The 12,813-nt window shown below is 43.9% G+C and overlaps 1 protein-coding gene across 10 annotated transcripts in view; it reads right to left on the minus strand.

The window, feature by feature from the left end:
* LOC135369934 (polyamine-transporting ATPase 13A3-like) overlaps positions 1-12,813 on the minus strand; it is a 46,345-nt gene that overhangs the window by 16,540 nt on the left and 16,992 nt on the right. For 7 of the 10 annotated variants that reach the window (XM_064603531.1, XM_064603537.1, XM_064603535.1 and 4 more), the window contains exons 2-10: positions 7,788-7,864; positions 6,698-6,865; positions 5,785-5,843; positions 5,111-5,201; positions 3,133-3,302; positions 2,654-2,723; positions 1,888-2,022; positions 1,495-1,561; positions 755-886 (exon numbers count right to left, since the gene is read on the minus strand). In XM_064603531.1, the coding sequence (XP_064459601.1) occupies positions 755-886; positions 1,495-1,561; positions 1,888-2,022; positions 2,654-2,723; positions 3,133-3,302; positions 5,111-5,201; positions 5,785-5,843; positions 6,698-6,865; positions 7,788-7,864 (969 nt within the window). Of the gene's footprint in view, positions 1-754; positions 887-1,494; positions 1,562-1,887; positions 2,023-2,653; positions 2,724-3,132; positions 3,303-5,110; positions 5,202-5,784; positions 5,844-6,697; positions 6,866-7,787; positions 7,865-7,918; positions 7,944-8,444; positions 8,557-12,813 lie in introns of those variants that run through there. The other 3 variants (XM_064603539.1, XM_064603538.1, XM_064603540.1) reach the window with 3 other exon arrangements.

Genomic DNA, 12,813 nt, shown 5'->3' on the forward strand with positions numbered 1-12,813 from the left:
CATGTTGACCGCTGCTGTAGATGATGCCTAGGTGCGTATGGTGTGTTTTCTGCTTTGATTATTTATTTATTTATTTAGGATACTGTTGACCTGCCGTCGGGGGTCCATTATTGAGCTTGTAAGTGTCCAACACTAATGCTGTGTGTTATACATGACTGTGCGAGTTATACACCGAAACATTTCCCTCGAGGACGAAAATAAAATCGGTGCATGTTATACATGAGTGCGCGTTATAGACAAAAAATTACGGTAAGAGATATGACACGCTCTTCCCATACACTGGCGGAGACGCTACTGTACTTTGTCCTAAGGTGCATTTTTAAGAACTCACGGTTATTGCAAATTTATCTATGTTCTAATTCGTAGCAAAGTAAAAAAAAAAAAACGTTGTTGAAAAAAAACAAAAAAAAAACATGTTGCGTACTCGTGCCTGAATCGAGTTGTTATCGGGAAATGCATAGGTGTCAAGAGATCATGCAATGCAAAGAATAGTGATTAACGTAAATTTGGTGAAACAGGTGTTCATGACACCCTTATATGGACGGACATGTCTAAATGTAAGTTGCAGCATGAAAAACTGCGCTTCTATCCAACATCCACATGGATGGTTGTCCAATTGGCTAGTTCAAAGTACAGGATGCCTATCCAAGCAAATCTAAAAGTTGCTCCATCTAATCGAAATTTTTAAATCTAACGTCTTTATCGAAGCTTTCATCGTGTGTTATCCCGAACAGAAATTAAAAAAGAAACATACCCGTCAACATGCTCTCGTTCACAATGCAGTTTCCGGCAGTAAGAACTGCATCACACTGCATCAAGCACCCTTTGCGTGGTACAATAATCACATCCCCCGGCACCAGATGTTCAGAAGGGACCGTCTCAAGCACTGTAAGAAGAGCCAAGACAAGACAAGTAGTGTTATGAAGATACTGAACATAAAGCAAGTGTTATTGAAAAACAGTTCTTGGAGTTTCGACATGGAGCTCAATGAGTGTGAATCCGACAGCAGATGGTTCTCCAGGACCCTCTTGCATGAATGTTAAGCAATATAGTTAGAGCCTGAAGTTTTCGGGAAATATTTTTTTCTAAATTCGGGGGGTAAAAATCGGGTAAATAAACATGTGCACTAAATTTGTGCGAATTCGGGTGAAAAAACGTCCAGTATGCTAAATTTGGGGTGAAATCGGGATCAGTTACTCAACTAACTGTAGTGGTTCGGTACAAATGGTGATGTAACTGAATTTTTCTGCCAGACAAGTAAATTAATGCATTCCTACAGACACCCCAGTGAGGGCAATTTGCCAGGTAAAAATCGGGTTTCACCCTAAAGAGGCAACCTTCAATTCGGGGTGCAAATTCGGGGAAGAATCGGGTAAAACCCTAAAACTTCAGGCTCTAAATATAGTGTATAAGTTGCACAACTTTGTAAGCATATTTTGTTTCTTGCACTGTAAAAAGCGCGTGGGAATGCGTAATATTTCTCGGAACACTCACATCCGGAGTCTCGTTTTACAGTCACAATATCCGTTGCATGCACAGTGCTGTGCAGGGCTTTTTGATTCTGAAAATTAAAATGCAGTACAATTACAATACAATCCTGATGGTACACAATTAAGACGACACGACAGGATGCTAGGTAACGGGAAGTACATAATTTAAAATTAACAAAGATTTTATACTTATAACTCTGTTTCAATTAATCTGCCCGTAAACAACAACATTACTACAGATTGGGTACCAAATGCATACTGGGTATACACTGTATACATTACTACATATTTGGACTTTGGAGTGTTAAAGAACTACAAATATTTTAGTAAGGTAAAAACGACGCAGAACTTGCGACAAAAAGACGAGAAATTATAACAAAAAGGATCTCCATCTTACAGAGCGGATCTGGTAGACGCCTGTGATGAGAGAGAGCGCTGACATGATGATGATACACGAGGCGTAGTAGTAGTAGTTATCGCTGAACCAAACAGCCAAACTGAACACTTGAAAGATATAAAAGGGCTCAAGAACCTGAAAAGTACAAAAGTACAAAAAAAGTATGCTCAAATCTGCAACAGTGGACCATATGTCGTCTACATCATGAACAACTACCTGAGCCAGTATTCCAAGATCATCCACCACTCAGGTGCATTTTAACCGAGTACTGAACCGTACACCCATACAGGGTGTAATGCACCCGTATGCATGTACCCGTATAGCAACTTCTACAGACAAAAAATAAAATAAATAAAAATTGGGTAAATGAACCAATCTTTTCATGAGTCAGATGAACACGTAGGGGTTTCAAGATGGGGTACGTGTGACAATTTTGGGAATAATGGACAGCCGTACGTGCAATGTGCGCTGTGCAGAATGTCGTCAAACTTTTTTATGAATCGTGGCAGACTTTTTAATAGCCGGGGCAGGAAAAGAAAGAAAAAGGTGTCAGGTTCTCACATACATGAATTCGTAAATATTTACATATTTCGTTTCATAAGGACAAAGCATTACTTTTCTCTGCGTAATTTACAGGCCAATGAAGGGATAGATGAACAAGAATTATATATATAGTAGTAAGTATGACAACATACTGGCTAGGTAGTAAGCAGTTCAGGTCTGAATTGGGGGGCACAAGGCCTCAGAGGAAAAGAATCGAACTGACCTCACGAAAGAGGATACGAAAGACTGACTGTATTTGGACATTAATTGCATTATCCCCATATAGTATACGTCTGAAAAAGTCAATGGGCATGTTTGAATTCAGACATCAGCAATGGCGACATCACATGTGTCATTTACGAACATAACAAGAGTGACACATTGGACATAAGTATGTCCTCGAATTGGGAACAACTGGGAACAACCAAAAGACATCCAAAAGACATCCAATATACAGGTTCCAGACGTACAGTCGAGATATCCGACAAATCTTCCGAGCAACACTAGCGCGCATGAAAAACTTCCATTGGATTTGTCGGTCACTACAATCAATACAGTGTTTTTACTCTATCACTATAGCATAATGACCACTCAAACTACAAATTTGTTTTAATACACGTTGTAATCAATTGCAGTGTCAACTGCTTCGAGCTGTTGAAATCCAAATGAAAATGTCCCAAGCTCTGGAAAAAATACCGTTACCTTACAATTTCTTCTTGGACTGGAATTCCTCTCTGCTGATGCAAATAGGAGCATTCAACATTTTTATCAAAGCCTCTTAATTTCATAAATCCTTGAACTTCTCTTTCCCATAAATATTTGACTTTGTTGTTCTCAAAGTATACCAAGCTATCGGTCGGCTCCATCACGCCCTGAAATGACCAGAAAATGTTCTATAAAACATTCAAACATTTAATAAACTTTGTACAATGTGAGACAATAATTTTGCATCAATGTTTATAGGATATTTTTGCCACAATCCAGTGCAGTTGAAAGCTGAATCAAAGCAGAATATGCTCGACAAAACTCAAGGTTATGGTGCGACTTTCTTCAAATAAAAGTAAATTTTGCTAGTCCATTTAAACTGAACAAAGTAAGCATTAAACAAAGTTTCAGGCTGAACCATATGGCAAAAAAAAAGGTATCCTGCAATGTCTCTCATGTGATTCATGATGAGTTTACAACTTTCAATTGCAAAGCACATCTAAGTTAAAGGGACTATCGACCTCGGACCTCGGAGACAATCATTGAAGCCCCTAGCTTCCTGAGGTGGAAAATTAAAATTTTCTGCGAAGTGGGATTTACAAATTCCTCGGGCGACAGAGAAGAATTTAAAACATTTAGTTTCAGCACTCTTTCAGGATCACACAAATGCACTGAGTATAAGTGAACCTCATTTTACTGTAAGAGATACATACACAGGATATATGTATAAGTGGGATTGGCACACGCAACTTGTTGTCTACGTAATTGACAAACTTCGGGTGGCGTACGACGGCGCATTTATGAGTGCGAAAGCTATAGAAAAATCGTTAACCTACAATGACAAACTAACCAAGACTAATCTAATCTGATGTAAACTGACACTCTAGGAAGTGCGAAGTGAAGCCAACTTGCAGAATGGTGACACCAAGCAAAGGAATGCCCATGATTCTGTAATACACTAAATACTCAAAAAAAAAAAAAAAAAAGAAAAAAGAAAGAAACTGACGATTTTTCGGACTCGTTCGTGGAACGGTCGCGGGTCCCATAGAGTTGATCTATAAGAACGTCCAAAATTTCGGACGCCGTGCAGCCCCGTCGCTCGATATTTCGGACTCTGTTTGGCCAACCAGCGAATTTCTCACTTGGGGGCGGAAAATATTGGTATCATCCCAAATTCGTATCAAAAGAAATCAACCAACTAAAATATTGAGGAAAAAAAAAAGAAAAAAGAAGGCAATGATTGTTTATTCTCCATTGCTCTGAGTAGAAGAGGTCTGTCGTAACGCTTTTAAGTCTTCCTTTTTGGCCAACCGCTTGATTCAAAATGCGCAGCACGCGCTTTCCGCCCGCGAGTCGCGCGACAGCGCTGTAAAGCGAGCTTCACCTAACGCACGCGTGCGTTGGGTGAAGCCGACTTGCGGACTTGATGTCGGCGGTGCCCGTGTGAGTGTACAGTGGCGAAATGTCGCTTCGGGAATTAGAAGCTGATGTTATCAGTCAGTAAAGTTTATTTTGAAGCGAAATTCGTTTTTTCGGACTTACGCGCGATCCCCACTGGGTCCGAAAAATCGGACGGCGACTGTATTCCGCGAGACGCGGCCAATATAGCAAAATTTCGCGGATTCGCGTAAATCTCCCTGGCTTCAACAGTCACCTACGCTATGCTCCCATTCGTGTTCCCATGCTGACGTCATTCTGGCTTTGCTGCACACGGAGGGTGAACCGTTAAAACCCGTTTATTTAATAAGTACAGCGTTTTCGGAAGAGAAACTTGGCGAAGTAGATTGTGCAACCATGCCCAACACTTTCCGTATGCGATAGTCCCTTTAAGTGCAACGTAATGTACGCAACAAACGTGTGGTTGTCACGAGCGAGAAATCACTAACTTTGACAACAATCTCAAGTGATTACTTTATGGCATTTTTCAATATTCAAATTACCCGGCAAGCAAAGCAGAAGTGGTTAATAAACTTACACCTGGCCTGGGAGTGACGAGATGATTTAGCGTGATCGGTCCGTCATACGTGTGGTCTGATCTGCCCGTTACAGACAGCATTGCGGACACACTAGGAAGAGGAAGAAACTGTATAAAAATCACGAAGCACCCCCATATTGCACATGCATAATAATGTCTATGAGTAATGGTGCCACTAGCAAAAGGAAGTTTATTGTAAAAAATGTTCACAAATTTCAACATGTTACACGTTGCGTCTGCAAAAGAAGCATGGACCTCCAAGCGAAAGCTTGCATCAATTAAACTTAAACAAAAATCTTCAGTGCCGGTTTCTGTATTTTGTTTATGTGTGACTTTGTATGTGTAATTAAGATTTTTACAATTGTTGATATCTGGACTTTTTGCAATTGCTTTTGGCTCGCGATTTTGAAATCGGCAATTATAATATCTTTTGATGTTGGAGACCGATTTGTAGAATTGTGTAGTACATGAATTTTGTTAATGTTGCCCTAGTACCAGAGGGCACAGGTGTAGCAAGCTGCTCTATACAGCATTTTTCTGCACCTCCTTTTCCATGGAAATAAATAATCTTAAAGAAATATCAGCGCAGATATAAGCAGCAACCAGTACCTGCGTGCACCTCTAACTGCACCTGTAACTATGGCAACCCCTAGTTTACCTGAAGACGTACTCACTCGATGTCCGAAGGACGTACTGTCCGCACGGCCTCAACAAACACCTGCTTGTACTGGTCCTGTAACGAAGGACGACAAATAATACTCTGTAGGTACACAGAAAACATAGAACGAAACCTGGGTCCGTTGCAGCTCTGCTGGCTACCACGTTAACTTTAATTGTATGGGGTCTGACATTTAGGTCTGACGTTTGACAGCTGCACTACTGCATGCATGCCCACGTCTAATATCGCTTGGATGTCATAGGGATAGAGTGATTATTAAAAATAAGACGAGCTAGTAACTTGTGTTCAAACAAACACATGCTATCCATTATGCTGTTAGTGGCACGGCATATAAGCCTCGTTAACAGTGCCGCAACCGTTCCGGCCGTAATGCAGCGTTGGCTGACACTTCTCTGAGCGTCCCCGAGACATTGACCGAGAACTGAGCTGTGGACAGCTCATTTGCGTACGCCCATTAATTAAATATAACTCTTAACTTTTAATTTTTACTCTGGACACTTTCGTAACCTCCGTTTTACTTATCGGTACCTTTGGCAACAAGCGTTCCAGCAAAAAAATTGCGTCGACACTTTACGGTAATAATTTTTTTATTTTTTTTTTTACATTTCTGTTGCGCGGAGCAATGCGCTCTTCAGCTCCGCCATCCAGCCGCCAATTACGCGTTCATCCGCGCGGTTCACGAACGGAGGTGACGGAAGATGCCGTTGTTCCGTACCGTTGATAAAGACCAGGATAATAAAAGATACGGTCGTTCACAGCCGTGACGCACCCAGTACACACCCTTCAGCTGCCTTTTTTTTTTTTTCAACAGCCCCGGCTTTACCAGGCGTATCACAATTCCCTGCGGATTCCCAGTTTTCCAAGTCGGTAGACGCCTGGTATTAGAGCGCGTGCGTTTTGGTACTGACCACAAGAAGCACTTTCGTAGCCCGGTCTAGTCGGCAGCGGCGGTGAGTGCATAGGAGCATCCAGGATGGGTGCCAATGGAACACGAGTCGCAGGAGACCCACGGAGCAGACGATGCCGCACCAGGTTAGAAATGTCAGGCATGGGTCCTGCCGGTACCCGGATATCTCCTGCACGACAACAAGCGTGTATGCGGGTGGGATACTAAAGTGATCGTGAAACATTTGTCCCACTTTGGGAGGAGTCATGTTGATCGTGAGAGAACCAATGTTATGAGGCTGGGAACAACATAGAAGGGACAAACACATACAAAGCCTCAAATTGCCCAAGAAATTAACGATGAAAGTCACTGAATCTTCAGTGACTTCCAACTTTCATTGTTAATTAAGCCAGTTCTCTCACGTTCAACAGTTTCCGCTTGCGTCGATCTGGGAATACTGGACCAGTATTGCCGATATTCGACCAATACTGGGCCGGTATTGCCAATATTCGACCAATACTGGGCCGGTATGGCCGATATTCGACCAATAGTGGGCCGGTATTGCCGATATTGGGCCAAGACATGTTGCTTGGGCTGGGCCTTCATAAACATATGCATTATCGTACAAAATGGTGTGCGTGTGCTCTTTCACGGGAAGGTGAAGACGTACCCGTTCCCATGCAGTAACTGCCTGCGCCTCCTCAGGAGAATTTCCCGTTTGGTGTCATGCGCAGATAAGAGCTTTGGGAAGTGCATTTTTTGTGTGTGCAAGTTTTGTTCTGCGAACATGGCTTTATGTGCTGAACACTTGCATAGCCAGAGCTGGGGTTCTGAGTGTTCAAATCCCCCCGAAACGGTACCTTTGGTAGTGCATTCTGGGAGAGGGAAATGAGGGGAATTCCTCCTCTCCCATGTAAATTCCCCATAGAACCCCTCCCACAATATTTTTCTGCCCCCTGGTGTTGAATATGTGTACTGCTTTCTCAAGTCCTCAAAAAGGTACACTAATTTTTTTACTCTGTGCCTGCATCGGAGGTAGCAATGGTCTCTAAAGCGGCAAAAAGAAAGGCTCAATATATCTGACGTGCTATCCCTCAAATATAGGTACTCACCATCTGGTCCTCTTCCCCTGCATTGAGGTAGTCTGCACCATCTTGCATGGGCGGTGGTCCCGGTCTCTTGAGCTTGGCTGAAAATAAAAATAAAAATAAAACTCAAAATCTCACAGATTAATGAAGCTCACAAAGATACATATAAGAGGTGGTTGGTTGTACGAAAGAGGAGCGTTGATCAACCCAGAGGCAGCGTGACAACTTCCAGGGCTGACTACATGTTTACACGCATGTGTCATAAAGAGAGAGAGGGAGATGCCTCCGCTCTGCTCTCCTCCTCCTCCTCCTTCGACTCTCGGTGACGTGACAAATCGGAGGCCCGTGACGTCAGTAACGGGAACCAATAGCACTCGGTGGGGGCATAGTGACGTAGTACATGCAACCTTGCAACAGCCTGGAAATTGTTGACAATACGTTTGAAGGAATTTCTGCATGACAAGATGTGGCATTAAAATCGATAAAACCTTGGTGCAGGGTAGAAAAGGGTTTTATCCATCGTAATGCAACACTATAAAGAGCCCAGGTTTGAACGAAACGAAACAGGATGTGAGCAACGTTGGGCACGAGACTCAACTCCACAGCAAATAACATCCATGCAATCTGATAGTATTCATGCTCCTCACAGGGAACACGAGAAGTTCCAATCGCAACGCCCACCTATTCTCTCATACCGCGGAAGAACCGAATAGCCTTGCAGACGAGCGAAAGCGAAACGACAGGGAGCCGCCTCCCGGCAACAAAAGAAACCACAAGTATGTTGCCAGAGCGCAACAACACGAAGGCGTCAAAGCGAATGATCACTTTGTTGTCGCTCATTGTGCTGACCATTGTGTGAACAGACAAAAAATAGGAAAATTGCTCGCTTGCTACGAATTCAACCGGAACTTTTCACGCAACTGCCTCTTCAGCAACCTACGTGTGCTGAACGCCCAGTGTGTAACACAAGCAGACGACATAGCAAATTATATATAAGACGGAGCGACGACCAACGACAAGTCGTGCCTTTGAATAGCAACCTTGAGTTTCTGGAAAAACAAACCCACTATGCACGTGCAACGAGTGCAAAGGTGCCCATTAGCAACGCGGCGCTGATTTCTTGTTATGCGACAGCTACAAAAAGGATGTCTGCTTGGTTAACTACGGAGAAGACGCGGGCTCGTATTCAGGGAAAATAGAGATTGGGTAACTTCGACATACGTGAGGATGTGACCATTCTAGACGCTGATGTGGTGATTCATGTCCTAGGCCTCTATGTATACAGGGCGAAGCATTCCATGAAATTCTATCGCATATACAGGGTGTGTGCAGAAAAACATGACCCGCATTTTTACATGTAACTCGTTGTCTACTTAGCCGAGGAACTTCCGGTGGCGCACGACGGCGTAAATTTGCGTGCGAAAGCTACAAAAAAATCCTGGAAGCCATACTCAGTGTAAAAAAAAATAGACAGAGCGCGAAAACATGGGTTTCCATGCATTAGAATAGGGCGGTCATGACAGTGCATGGTAGTGCATTTCGGTCTCAGGAGAGTTATGTGCAGGCACCGCTAGGGGTACTGCCGATGAGCATCCATGTGCGACATCGTTTCGATTTATGCACCGATAGCTCCCCTAGCGGTACTTGAACACAACTCTCATACGTCCACCGTGTTGCCCTTTCACATACACTCTGTTGTCCACCATGTTGCCCTATTCTTATGCACGGAAGCCGACGTTTTCGTTGTTCCGTTTATTTTTTAAGCTGAGTATGGCTTCCACAATTTTTCTACAGATTTCGCACGCATAAATGCGCCATCGTGCGCCACCGGAAGTTCGTTAGTTAGGTAGGCAACAAGCTATGTGCCTAAATGCGGGTCATGTTTTTCTGCACACACCCTGTATTTATGAAGATTCCTCTACACCGGCTCGCTATCATAGCAACAGACGCCAGTTTTTCGCGCGGATTCTCGAGCACGAGTGTGTAAAATGCTCTGTCACGTTCCGCTTTTCAGCAAACGCAACTCCGTCAAACGAAAACGAAACAATATATCTACGTCACGAAGTGGGTGACTGAGTTCAAGCCACGCAAGCAACACGACTCAACCGAAGCATACAACGTTACAGCGCTTTTGCACAGTACTGGAAATGTCACAAAGCGTTGCACAATGAGCTGTCTTCTGCGAGCGGATATTCCCTGACACCGTGTGCTCAAAGCGACAATATTCCCAAATACTTCACAGGAAGATGCGCAAAACGTCATAGCTTTCCGCTATCACCAAGTTCTCAAGGTCATACCTTTTCCTGCTCTTTCTAACCATGGGGAATATTCTGCAGCTCACTCACATGATACGCCGTAGCAGACGACAAGGCGGAAGGTGTCGTCTGCTAGTGCGTGGTACGCCACTCCCAATATTCACCTACCCCCCTGAGCCGCTTTTTATTTTTTCTTTCACTAGAATATTCCGCGGGGTTGTCACTGGTGCGTGTGAACGGCCCTCTACCCGAGAAACGTCATCATGACGTCGGTAGGCAGACTGAAACCGAAACAAATCAGAAGGGGAGGGCTGGGTTCCACGAATCAGGACCGTGGCTTTCGGGCGCTACCATGTTCGCCCCCCCCCCCCCCCCCCCCAAAGTTTCGAGCATAGTTCAAGTCTACCAAATTGGTGGCGTTGCCGAACACTATGACGTCATTTGTTTGAAACGAATTTCGGGAAGTCAATAATCTCGAACGCCTTGATACGAAATTAATTTATTTATTTACATACCCACTCAAGGATTTAGTACACTGTTATCATAAAAGAAAAACTTTCTGGAACAAGCGTATCATTTTGCGGCGAACAGACTGATCTGGAAGGCCAACCTGTTTTTTTTCACTGGCAGTACGGTTGTAATTTCCCAGAATAAATTGAGCAGCCCGTTTTTGAACTGTACATCTTTTTCAGGTGCACGGTGCTTTTTTTTCTTTCGACTGTTTCACAACGATAAGTCCCAGCGAACATGCCAACCGTATGAAAGGGCACGTACAAAGTCTGGAAATAGAACACGTCCACCTGCTCAAGAAGAAACCAGTAAGGTCGCAAAGAATCCCTCCGCTATCACTATACCAGAGGCGCATACCTCTGATAATCAAAGCTACTTGACAAAATCGAAGTGACAACCTGTCTTACGCGGGTGTCATTTGATTTGTGGGTCTTTTAGGAGAAGGTAGCAGTTTCACGACATCGTTTCCGAGAACATAAGCCAACAGACCTCTGCCCGAGAAACGTCGTCATCACGACGTTGGTAGGCAGACTGAAACCGAAACAAAGAGGAAGAGGTCTATCGCGTGATTTCTCTGCAGTGACCGACATCACGTTGCTGGTATCTGATTGGCTGACAGCGATACAGAGTAGGCAATCGCAGGGTGTACGATTTCCAGGAAGCGTTCACGAAAGCATGATTAAGCCAATCGCATTGTTTCTTGAATTTGATAACTTCCTTTACCCCATTGTTACCGTATAGAGGTTTTGAAGTGCTTCCCCAAGCAGCACAATGTATTGAAACCCGAGTGCAATATGGGTGGAAGGCTTTGAACAGATTCGTGGAACTAAAGAACACTCATAAGACGCATACCCAAGCAGCACAATGTACTGAAACCCGAGTGCAATATGGGTGGAAGGCTTTGAACAGATTCGTGGAACTAAAGAACACTCATAAGACGCATACCCAAGCAGCACAATGTACTGAAACCCGAGTGCAATATGGGTGGAAGGCTTTGAACAGATTCGTGGAACTAAAGAACACTCATAAGACGCATACCCAAGCAGCACAATGTACTGAAACCCGAGTGCAATATGGGTGGAAGGCTTTGAACAGATTCGTGGAACTAAAGAACACTCATAAGACGCATACCCAAGCAGCACAATGTACTGAAACCCGAGTGCAATATGGGTGGAAGGCTTTGAACAGATTCGTGGAACTAAAGAACACTCATAAGACGCATACCCAAGCAGCACAATGTACTGAAACCCGAGTGCAATATGGGTGGAAGGCTTTGAACAGATTCGTGGAACTAAAGAACACTCATAAGACGCATACCCAAGCAGCACAATGTACTGAAACCCGAGTGCAATATGGGTGGAAGGCTTTGAACAGATTCGTGGAACTAAAGAACACTCATAAGACGCATACCCAAGCAGCACAATGTACTGAAACCCGAGTGCAATATGGGTGGAAGGCTTTGAACAGATTCGTGGAACTAAAGAACACTCATAAGACGCATACCCAAGCAGCACAATGTACTGAAACCCGAGTGCAATATGGGTGGAAGGCTTTGAACAGATTCGTGGAACTAAAGAACACTCATAAGACGCATACCCAAGCAGCACAATGTACTGAAACCCGAGTGCAATATGGGTGGAAGGCTTTGAACAGATTCGTGGAACTAAAGAACACTCATAAGACGCATACCCAAGCAGCACAATGTACTGAAACCCGAGTGCAATATGGGTGGAAGGCTTTGAACAGATTCGTGGAACTAAAGAACACTCATAAGACGCATACCCAAGCAGCACAATGTACTGAGAGTCGAGTGCAATAAAGTCGAGGAAGGAAGACGGGTAGGCGGAAGGCCTTGAACTGACTCCTGAAGCCAAAGAACATTGATAAGACACATACCGTCCACCCCTATTGGGTCGGAGTCATTCCACGAAAGCAATGCGATAAAGTTGGTTATCAAACGCAAGCTTATCGATGTGACGTTACTCGCATAAAAAGAAAGAGGGTGATAAGCTTATCACGTTTTCGGAATTGCTAACGCGACCACCTTCAGAAACCACTGTCACGCTGGTCAGCCGTCAACGACAATTGAGACACCCCCCCAACCTGTTCATCGTTAATTTCTGAGGCAATTTCAGGCTTTGTAAGTAATTTGCCCCTTCTATGTTGTTCCAGCCTCAGAACATAGAAGGGACATTGAAGGGACATAGAAGGGACATAGAAGGGGCATTGAAGGGACATAGAAGGGACATAAAAAACATTGTTTCTCGTCCCAGTGCCACGACAGT

This window comes from Ornithodoros turicata, chromosome 10 (assembly GCF_037126465.1).
Source record: "Ornithodoros turicata isolate Travis chromosome 10, ASM3712646v1, whole genome shotgun sequence".
NCBI lineage: Eukaryota > Metazoa > Arthropoda > Arachnida > Ixodida > Argasidae > Ornithodoros > Ornithodoros turicata.